Below are 11,739 nucleotides of genomic sequence, written 5' to 3' on the forward strand. Positions count from 1 at the left end.
GAATCAATTATCAGTTGCCAATGAAAAAGTACTTATGAAACCAAAAAGTACTTTAAATAATTATAACTGACTACTTTAAAAATAAAACAGCTAAGCCTAAAAACTCATTAAAATAAAAAAAATAGCATTCACATACTTCAAATAATCTGTTGTCACTAATTCCTTTCTAAATTTACTAAGACACAACATTCCTGAGAGTTCTAAAACACTGATTCCTGACTTCCTGACAATTACAGGGAAAGTAATCCTGACATTCCATTTGTCAAGAACAAGCACAGTTCCTTCCCTTACACTAAATAGACAAATCAGTAAGCCCCGAAAAGTACTTTGTAAAAATATGGGAATTCAAAGGATGAATAAGAATGAATACTTTCACAAGTTTACATGTTTACAGAAGATTAAGACTTTGAACAAGATTTGACAAAACAAGTGTTACAAGAAAAAACAAACAATAACCAGCCAACCAACCCATCTCTGTCTGTCTATCTCTGTCTGTCTATCTCTGTCTGTCTATCTGTCTGTCTATCTCTGTCTGTCTATCTCTGTCTGTCTATCTCTGTCTGTCTATCTCTGTCTGTCTATCTCTGTCTGTCTATCTCTGTCTGTCTATCTCTGTCTGTCTATCTGTCTGTCTATCTCTGTCTATCTCTGTCTCTCCTACCCCCCTCCCCTCCCCCTCAGCTCCTACACGGCCAATCTAATCTTTCAATTTGTTAAGGGTCGTATACATGCATTGTCCGTTTCAGTGTCAATAAATGCAAATAGACTGAACATTCCTCATTGATGACGATCGCAACAGCCAAGTTGATGGTTGAGTGTTTGGGACCCCGCCACCTGCTTGATAAAGAGAAGAGATGTTTCGATCTCCCGGGTCACTTTATTTGCATACCTGCTTGCCCCCCCCCCCCTTTTTTTGTGGCACAAAACCAGGTAAAAATGGTAAAGATCCTGAAATCCATGTCAGTGAATTATAGAAACATGAAAATACCAAGCATGCATCCCACGACACAGAGTAGAGTATAATTATATGGCCGACGGAACATACGGCCAAGCACACACAATCCTCTTCGTGCAAAACCATGGGTGTACATGGGCGTTTTGGTCCACAAACACACAGGACAATAAAATAATGTTTGAACATTTTTTCTGAGTACCATGTGAGGAAACACGTTTACATACTATTGCATGACAATAAGGTGAGTCACACTATCTAAAACAACGCTATGACAGAAGTGACTGTAATATCATGCACACCACTCATAATTATGAACATCGCTATGACAGAAGTGACGATAATATCATGCAAACCACTCATAATTATGAACAGCGCTATGACAGAAGTGACGATAATATCATGCAAACCACTCATAATTATGAACAGCGCTATGACAGAAGTGACGATAATATCATGCAAACCACTCATAATTATGAACAGCGCTATGACAGAAGTGACTGTAATATCATGCAAACCACTCATAATTATGAACAGCGCTATGACAGAAGTGACTGTAATATCATGCACACCACTCATAATTATGAACATCGCTAAGACAGAAGTGACTTTAATATCATGCAAACCACACATATGAACATCGCTATGACAGAAGTGACTGTAATATGGAAACCACACATTATGAACAACGCTATGACAGAAGTGACGGTCATATCATGGAAACCACACATATGAACAACGCTATGACAGAAGTGACGGTCATATCATGCACACAACTCATGATTATGAACAGCGCTATGACGGAAGTGACGGTAATATCATGCAAACCACACATATGAACAGTGCTATAACAGAAATGACAGTAATATCATGATCATTACATATATGAACAGTGCTATGACAGAAGTGACGGTTATATCATGCACATCACACAGGGACCGGCTGTGGAATGTGCTCCGCCGTGCAGTACCTCTGGGTCACCGGGGAACCAGGCTGCCTCTCCTGCCCCGCCCTTGATGGCAAGATCACAGGAATCAGAGGACCAAGTGTTAAGGTTGTCAGACCATGAGGTAAATTTATCTCAGAAAAAACACACCGACCAAAACCTCATATTCTAAGACTTGAAGTTATGTTTAAAATGAATAAGGTGCATTATCATTAGTTTGACTCTTTTTGTTGTTGTTGTTGTTGTTGTTGTTGTTGTTGTTGTTGTTGTTGTTGTTGTTGTTGTTGTTGTTTTCCTTGTTTTTGTTTTTCATTTTGAATTTACATCATAGAGCTACCTATTTTCAAACACTTATCTGCTGTGTTGTAGGCAAATATTGTGTGAACCACCAATCAGACATACGTCCCTATTTGGTGTCTGTATTTTCACTGTCTTCATAGTTGACGTAGGTTGTGAATGGTACTAGAAGTGAGCAGACAGTACATCATCATGTCTTTGATTCCAGAGAGAGTTTCTCAACGCCTGGTTCCCTCACCTTGAGAGCGAATCATACATAATCCCCCCGGCTCACATGGACACTGTGCATGAGAGAATGGCATATACCGGAGAAAGTGAGAGAATCCAGGTACTGAAAACACAGCAACAAATAGACATAGATGAGAGTATAGAGGTCAGGGACACTGTCCACATAGACAGAGTGCTGAAAAATGTCCACCACTGCATGAATCAGATAAAGGACAAAGCCGCGAGGGAAAAAGAAATTATGGTAATTCTGACTCAAGCTAAACTTGGTGTATATGGTGCTGATACCCAAAGCATCTATACTGGTGCAGCCGCCAGGAACACGAACAGCGTCAAAGCAGAGCCGTTGAACCTGAAGGAGGACTTTGTTGACCTGATCGTCATACATCGCGAGCGTGGGATAATGATGGCGGCAATCATACCTCAGACAGAAGACGACCCCCTTGCAGTTCAAGAAGAACTAAAGAAGGCCGCTGCGTACCTGAAGCAAGCCAGAGATGTTGTGAGGCGCTCTGTTCTGGGTGACCTGGTCACACAGCCAGCCCTCCACCAGGCCATTGTCCTGCCCGACACAACGAGACGCTGTCTGGAGGAGGTGCTCCGAAACATGAGCGATGTAAGTTAACCCTTGACCTACACTCGCTCACACACGCAAAAACAGACGAACGCAGGGGAGAAATAGAGAGAGAGAGAGAGAGAGAGAGAGAGAGAGAGAGAGAGAGAGAGAGAGAGAGAGAGAGAGAGAGAGAGAGAGAGAGAGAGAGAGAGAGAGAGAGAGAGAGAGAGATTGACAGAGCTTTGTTCACCAACGTAAAGTAAGGGCCAGTTCATAGCGCTATGCTCTTAGTCCACACACTGTGTGCAGTGTCCGTCCGTATGTCCGATCAAAAAACTTAACGTTAAGATTATCTGGGATGATTTTGAAGCTAGACCTTTAAACATTTTCAGACTTCTGGTATTTGATAATCTTCCGATTTGACCCCGATTTGATTGACCTTCGTCAAATGTTGGGGTCACAGCGGGGTCATGCTCTTCAACTTTTTAAGTTGAGTTTTGTTTCAGATATTTTGGAAACAAAGCCTCCACATTTCCCACAATTGTAGGTGTTATTAATCAGCAGACATGACCAAAATGTAGCTTGTTTCGTATATGTTCACAGTAATAGCATGGACATGTTTGCTGGACAAGATGATCACCACTGAACATAATTCATCTGGAATATTACAGGTCGCACTGTTGATCAAGTTTTTGTCGATTATTCTGATGCCAACGTTTCTCTTGAACATTTAATTTATGAAGCTGAAAGTGAAAGAGGAATATTATATTGTTTTGTTTTTTATTGGGGTAAAGTCTTAAATGTGGGTTATAGCTGACAGAGGTTATGAACAAACAATCTTTTAAAACAAAAAGGGTCTTATTGGGGGAGGTCGAGCAAAAAGGGGGTGGTTGTATAAGAAGGGAGGGACTCTTGTGGGAGGGGTGGTGGCGGGAGTCTTCCGTGGGGGAGGGGGGTCCTAAAAGGTGTGGAGGTGGCGGGTTACATTGTTGTGGGACAAGACGAAGGCGAGAGCATTTGCTTTTTATTTTTCACTGGAGCTCTAAGAACAGTGCCCTGGAATAGTAGACGTCATTTTTTTGTCGCGAAAACGACGTCACTTGTACTTAACGTAGCCTAATGCGCGTCACCACAAACGGGAAACTATTTTCCGAAAAGATGGTTTGCTTTTGTCCAGAAAGTTGTCTTTTAGGCTGGTAAACACTAAAGCAGGAATGAAGAGATTTCCAACTCAGGTAGGCCTAATGTTACACTGTCTGTGTGTGCATCGTGTATTAAACCACCCCTTGTGCCATTTCCCGCATTGTTTACAGTCCGTGTGTGTTGACCTCAGTTACAGGAGTTGCAGGAAGGCCTCAGCGTCGAGTCAGGTCGGAATGTCAGCCAGGTGTGTCTTTGTGAGGACGACATGGCTGACCAGACAAGGCTCGACGCGTGGTGGAGGGCAAGCTTGGAACGGAATGAGGGCGGGGACCATGCCATGGATACAGCTACCTACACACAGTTGGTTGCCAGGTACTGTTGCATAGCTGTATCAACTATCATATCGGTGAAGCGCACGCACGCACGTTTATTATTACTTGGCCTAACGTCATCTATCTTTCCTTTTTTGTTTCTCAAGACCCTCCCCCCCCCCCCCCCGACCTCTCTCTCTCTCTCTGTCCGACTCTCTGTCTGTCTGTATATATCTGTCTGTCTGTCTGTCTGTCTGCCTGTCCCTCTCTCTGGACATGTATGATAAGGCAAAATTGTGCGTGAAGGTGAATAGTGTATTCTCCGAGGCGTTCACCTCAAACATCGGGCTTCTCCAGGGCGAACATTTATCACCGATTCTTTTCTCACTATTTTTAAACGACCTGAAGCAGTTTTTGATTGAATATGATGTCAGCCTAGAGTTGCCCCTGAAAAGAGCCCAAGAAATAGATGTTGAACGCATTAATGACAATATGTATTTGTTCCTGTTAATATATGCTGATGATACTGCTATACTCGCCGAAACGCCTGGCGAAATGCAAAAAGCCCTGGATGGACTAGATCGTTATTGTAAAAACTGGGGACTAAGCATAAATATTGAAAAGACAAAAATAGTTGTTTTTTCGCGGGGGAAAATACGGAATATCCCAAATTTTTTCCTTGAATGGAGTACCTGTCCAAGTAGTTTGGGACTATGTGTACTTAGGTGTACTATTTAACTATAATAACAAATTTCATAATGCCATGAAACGTCAATGTTTGATTGGTAACCGTGCAATGTTCTCGTTAATTCGAAAATGTAGCGGAAAACTAAATTTACCAATTGACGTGCAATTGGATCTTTTTGAGAAGTGTGTACATCCAATTTTGCTGTATGGTTGTGAGGTGTGGGGATATGATTCATTAGACATATTATCAAGGTTTCAATTGCGATTTTTAAAAATGCTTCTTGATGTATATAAAACTACACCCACCTGTATGGTTTACGGAGAGCTTGGTCGTTATCCAATTAGAATTGAGGTACAATGTCAGTTACTGGTTTATTGGTATAAACTGATGAAAGAAATGAACGATGGTGCGAATAAGATGTCCTGTTTAATGTTAAAGCTACATTTGAAGTTGTACCATGTACAAAACGTTAAATTGCCCTGGTTGTCGCATGTCAAAACTATGTTAAATAAGTTGGGTCTATCATATTTATGGACAACTCAGAGTCTTGCCGTCTCAGGTTTTAAAAACGTTGTAAAGCAAAGGCTAAGAGATCAATTCCTGCAGGAATGGAACACTGACGTGAACGCCAACAGCTTGTGTTTTAATTACAGAATATATAAAAAGGATTTTTGTCTGGAAAGGTATTTGCTTTGTTTGCCTAGGAAATTCCAAGTTAAATTAGCAAAATTTAGAACAAGCAATCATAAGTTGCCAATGAGTTGTTCTTCAGTACTGGTGACAGAAAGGGGGAAAAGTGGTCAAAATTCAAATCTCTAGACTAGTTTTGTTTTTGAAATATTGCTTTTCATAAAGCAGAAATACTGTAGTATCTGTTGTACATAAGAAAAAATCACTGCAGGTTCACATGGTTCCTACATAATCTAACTTTTAAAGCTGGTTCTTGTGTGTCTGTGTGTGTGTTTGTATGATGACGATAGGACCCGAAACGGCTGCACGGACTGAGACAGGAATTGCAGAGAATGTTCTTTGCCACTCGAGTCGTGTCATAAGGTACTTTTGGAATAGCAAATTTGAAAGGATTCTTCAAAAAACGGCGGAAAACATTATATACCCTGTGAGCTATCGAGGATCCTCCCCGTCTGGGCTGTCGAAACTAACATGGTCTTGTTAAAAGACGTTTTCAAATGCGGTTAACGGGGAGATACACTCGAAGCACATTTAGCGAAGTTATGTTGCCAAATCATCAAAGATCAACATTTCACTACACGGATCGATGCACACAGTCAAAATAGATGTGACTTTCACACGACCGAAGACTACTTACTAGCAGACTAGCAGACGACAAGATCTAAATATTTAGATCAGTGAGAGCAATCCGTTGAAGAACAGTTACTCCGCTTATTCGTCTTCAGTTAAGCTTATTTCCCCTGCCATAAGTTTCCTTGCAGATCTGCAGTCGCGTAGTGAAATGAACTAGTGTCATCGGAAGATTCTTCTCAGTCAATGATCAAAGCACAGTAAGTTCTATGCTGACAAAAGTCACTTTCGGACAACACGACGATTGACTTAATTTATGAGCCCAAAGGTAACAATATCGACAAGAATGTACGCATTTGACATTAAATGAAACATTCATAGACAGTTTCCAACTCACCAGATCTGCTAAAGAGCCTTCATTTGTGAAAAAAACGATGATTTTAATCAGACAGGTATCGGAAACAAGTCTTGGTCACCTGCGTTATTCCTTCCGAGGCGACGTGACGGCGCCACATTTGTTTGTTTATGGCTGTTTATCGCGAAACAACACAGTTGAAATTTGTGTGTAAAATACCACAAATGTGTGGTGAATCAGTTCGTCATCTGCGTTTCGATGGTAATTCAGTCAGATTGGAGTTACTTTGAATCGAAGGCGAGGGTAACCTGCGTTATTTGTGGGACGGCGTGAACAAATTTGATTGCAATATTTTATACAGAAAGTAAATTTCAATGATTCTGGCTCAGACTTGTAGATCTGTTATGCAGTGTTTTGGTAGTGTATCTGCTTTTCTGCTATGAAGCTCATTTGGAGTGATACGCTGATCGAAGTGGGGTACCCTATGTGGGACATCAGCCGTATGCAGATTACGCCTCAGAACACTCTCGCATTTCACAAAGACAACAATAATTTGCAACATTTCAAGAACTGCATCAGTTTTATTAGATACTATTTCAACAAAAACAGCACAAACACGACTATTATCAACAACACAGAACGGGAGGTAAGTCTTCAAATACGCACCAAGTGTGCGTTCCCATTTTTGGACGCCATTTTTGCTAGCATTTTCACAGTAAATCGAAATATTTCCATATCTATTGAATGATTTTGGTATTTTCTTTGATTGTGCCGATTCTCCTATCTCTCTAGCATGTACTGGGTGCTTTGTGACCAGTTTCTCCCCTAGACTGTATTGAAAAAATGCGTCCGTCTGAGCTGACCCCCACTTGTGACCAGTAGCAAAGAACAACTCCATTGATACATCAGCTTAGATTTTTTAATGCTCCTAGAAATGAAAGATTGTGTGATATGTGCGATAAAAATGAATTAGGTGATGAGTTTCACTATTTGTTCATTTGTACCGACGAAAGTATAGTGTCTGAAAGAAGAAAATTAATTAGTCCTTATTACCGATCTCACCCAAATTGTTTAAAATATGAACAGTTAATGAATTGTAAATCTAAGATAAAACTAATGAAGCTAGCAAGATTTTGTAGCCCACGTTATGATTTTAGTATGTTAGCGTTATATCTAGTTTCTTTATTGGTATGTATAATGTAATATATGCTTTTGTTTTGTTTTGTGTTTTTACAAAAGATGCATGGCATAATGGTATTGCTAATTTATTTCGGCTGTATATTATCGTTGTCCGCTTAATGTATATATATTATCTGTCTGATCTCTTACCTGATTTTCTTAAACCTATTTTTTTGTTTTTTTTGTTTGTATGTATGGAAGTGTATATTGCCAATTTATTTTGTTTGGTTGTATAGTATTGTTGTATTTGTCCGCTCAATTTGTATACATTTATTAACTGTCTGATTTGTTACCTTTTTTTGTTAAAATTATATCTTTGTTTCAAAGCCCTCTGGGCCCAAAACAATAAAATACTTGACTTGACTTGACTCTCTCGCTCTCTCTCTCTCTTTCTCTCTCTCTCTCTCTCTCTCTCTCTCTCTCTCTCTCTCTCTCTCTCTCCCTCCCTCTCTCTGTCTCTCTCTCTAGTCATCAACTGTAATTTTTATGCCTTAAATGACATGTTCAGATGTGTATTTTTGCATAACCTTTCGCTTACATTTACACGTTGCGTGTGGGTTGGTGCATGTGTGTGTTTGTGTGTGTGTGTGTGTGGGTGTGTGTGTGTGTGTGTGTGTGTGTGTTGTGCCTGTGTGTGTGGTGTGTGTGATATATACCTAATAATGTGTGTAAATGTGTATGCTGACAGATTCTCCATACCACTGACAACGGTTGAGCTATTCCTCAGCAGACAGCCACGACTACAGCTGTGGACCCAGGGCCACCTTGTTCACGCTGTTGGAATGGAGCATGGTCGACCAATGACATGTATTGCTTTGTTCCCGCAGCAGTTTCAAGTCTTGGAGGAGCCGCCAGACGACTACGACGTCGACGTGAGAATCCTCTGGGGCCCGACGGGCACTTCAAAAAGCATAGTCTTGATAATAAAAGGTTTTTTTCTGCTGAGGAAGGGCTGCGCCACAGTCTTCGTTCTTCAGACGAGTGATGATGGCGCTGCTGCTGCTTACCTTGTGGGTCATCAGGTGAGAGAGACTGCCGGACAGGGAGCCGGCAGCGTGCAGCTCGTCAACATGGCGGTGGTACTGGACGAGTATGGTGACTGGACAGAGGAAGGCAAGAAGAAAGTGCAGGCCTGGGTGGAGGAGCTGTGTCAACACGCACAGACACACGGACGCGTGCACATCCTGGCCGATGAGGCTGAGTGGTAAGAATGACGCTGTACACTGAATCTAACACTGCCTCCTGTCACTCTTGTGTTGGCCGGTGTGGTCGTGTTGACGAGGTAATTCGTGTGCTTTTGGTCAAGAAATTCGGAAGATTTATGTAGAAGTAATGGCTCTTTATTTTCAAGTTTGAATAATAGACTGGGGCATGTCTATTAGATGTAGAATGTGAATGCAGCAACTGTCACGGCGGTGTGTACTGATCAGTGATGTCATCAATCTGTCTGATCAGGCGCCACCCTTTCTTTGTCTGCCATTGGAAAAACTTGGTCAAGGTAACGAAGAGTGGAGCGAAATAACGTCATTCTGTTTACGTCATTATTAATCATTGCGTCATTTTATTTCAGGTTCACTGTGATTCTTATCCTGAACAGCAATCTTTGTGACTTCCTTTTTGCCAGGCGTTTTTGTTTTGTTTTAATCAGTTTCGTAATTTCAGGTATAATTACGCACTAACACACCTGTCCGTTCTGTTGCTGTGATGTCATCACGAAGATCTACACTGCGTTAAAACAATAGTTGTGTGTGATAACTATAACACACCTGTCTGTTCTGTTTATAAACACTGACACACCTGTCTGTTCTGTTACAGTGACGTCATCGCAGAGATCTACCGGGCGTTAAAACAACGACACGTCAGGTTCACCCTGTGGGCAGCAGGCGTTAAGCTACGTGTACCTGCCGACATGAAGCGTCACGTCCGCTACCTGACGCAGCCCCTGAGAAGTCCACCTGCTGTGATGAGAGAGGTGGAGCAGGCTGACGCTATGAAGAGTGGAACGGTCCCGGCCTACACCAGGCCGCCAGTGTCCGCACCATGCGACGGCCCACCTGTCATGACGGTTGGTCACTATGATGATGGGTACCGCGGTGACAGACAGGGACATGTGAGTCTCTTCACATGCCAGTGTGCACGGTGCGGGGAGCTGGTGGCAGACATGCTGCGAGATCTTCGTGTCGGTCAGTACACCTCTGTCTGTACATGTCTGTCTGTCTGTCCGCCTGTCTGTCTGTCCGGCTGTCTGTCTGGCTCTGTCTATGTCTGTCTGCCTGTTTCTGTCTGTCTGTCTGTCTGTGTCTGTATCTGTCACTATGTTTGTATGTCTGTACATCTCTCTCTCTCTCTCTCTCTCTCTCTCTCTCTCTCTCTCTCTCTCTCTCTCTCTCTCTCTCTCTCTCTCTCTCTCTCTCGCAATGCAGTAAGTGTCAGTCAGGTTGGTGTACAACATTTCAATGACGTCATTAAACTTGCAAGGAATGTTGGTATTTACGTCATTTACTGTGACGTCGTTACATAATATCGTCACAAGTCTGCCAAGGTGAGGTGTGGAACACTAAATAATATAAACTTGTTTTTCCTATTTGCAGGTGGTTGTGGTACTGCTGATGTAGTTGTAGTCTCTGTTAACGTGTTGCTGTAGCCGGTGTTGGTGGGAAGTTAGACATGGGTCGTCGTTGTTGTTTGTGTCGTGGTTGTTGTTGCTGGTGATGGTGTCGTCGTTGCTGTTGTTGTTGTTGGTGTTGTTGTTGTTGTTGTTGCAGTCGGTGTGGATGTGTCTTACACAACGACGATGTAATGTTGACGGTGTGTGTGATGTTTCAGGTTGCCAAGACAACGCTCCCCACGGGCAGGGCGGCCTCACCTTCAGCGACGTCTTTGTGCTGGGTGTCATGAAGTGTGACACAGACAGACCGGATGATGACCTCTACTCACCAGCACCCTTCATCCGGGGCCTCGAGTCACGCGGCGTCCCCACCCGTAAGGTGGCTCATAACGACACAGAGGCCGTTAGACAACTGGCTGAAATGACGTCAGGTCCCACACAGAGAGCGGCAGGTAGGGGTCGAGACGAGGCGGTGACGGTGGCCAATCAGAACACAGTATGGGGCTTGGAGAGACCCGTCGTCGTCTACCTGGACATTGGGTATGGTGATAATGATAGTGTTGGTAGGCCTAGTTATGCTAACCAGATCGGCCGCCTGAGATCCATGTCGCGGTCCACGGCCCAGGTGATCTGGGTGAAGAATGTGGTGAAGAATGTTAGGACATAGACAGCGACAGTGACACTGAGTGACACCCACATCTCGTCACCACCACCACCACCACCACCTGTCTCGACTATACATCCAGCAACGTCCAGCGATGTCTAACAACAACAACAACAACAACAACAACAACAACAACAACAACCGTTACAGTGAAATTCAACATTTTATTAAATCAATTTACTGAAACTCAGCAATACCTGTCCTTACAACCTGCCGCTCTCTGACAACTACGACGACAACATCATCCTCTACCACGACATCCACCATCATCCGCCACCATCACCACCGACACCGACAACAACAACCCGAGTGACATTTTTATCGTTTTAAAACACGGAGAATAAATTCACCCAACACATCGCTTGTTCTTCACTGACAAGCGCATGATTTCATTTATAAATAGCGTCATCAAGAAATGACGTCACGGACAGACAGTCCATTTTCTAGGGACAGTGGAGGAACACATACAGAGACATAGATGGACAGAGAGAGAAACGGACAGAGAGATGGACAGAGAGATCGACACACAGAGAGCGAAAGGAGGGGGGGGGGGGG

The 11,739-nt window shown here is 42.8% G+C and overlaps 1 protein-coding gene across 8 annotated transcripts in view; it reads left to right on the forward strand.

Moving 5' to 3' along the window:
* The window catches only part of LOC138951216 (uncharacterized), a 214,233-nt gene extending 202,593 nt beyond the window's left edge, over positions 1–11,640 (forward strand). For all 8 annotated transcript variants that reach the window (XM_070322871.1, XM_070322870.1, XM_070322873.1 and 5 more), the window contains 6 exons: positions 1,888–2,022; positions 2,404–3,036; positions 4,310–4,491; positions 8,601–9,116; positions 9,728–10,095; positions 10,739–11,640. In XM_070322871.1, the coding sequence (XP_070178972.1) occupies positions 1,888–2,022; positions 2,404–3,036; positions 4,310–4,491; positions 8,601–9,116; positions 9,728–10,095; positions 10,739–11,187 (2,283 nt within the window). In that variant the 3' untranslated portion in view covers positions 11,188–11,640. The remainder of the gene's footprint in view (positions 1–1,887; positions 2,023–2,403; positions 3,037–4,309; positions 4,492–8,600; positions 9,117–9,727; positions 10,096–10,738) is intronic.
* Positions 11,641–11,739: the final 99 nt, after the last annotated feature.

This window comes from Littorina saxatilis, linkage group LG16, assembly GCF_037325665.1.
Source record: "Littorina saxatilis isolate snail1 linkage group LG16, US_GU_Lsax_2.0, whole genome shotgun sequence".
In the NCBI taxonomy this organism is placed as follows: domain Eukaryota; kingdom Metazoa; phylum Mollusca; class Gastropoda; order Littorinimorpha; family Littorinidae; genus Littorina; species Littorina saxatilis.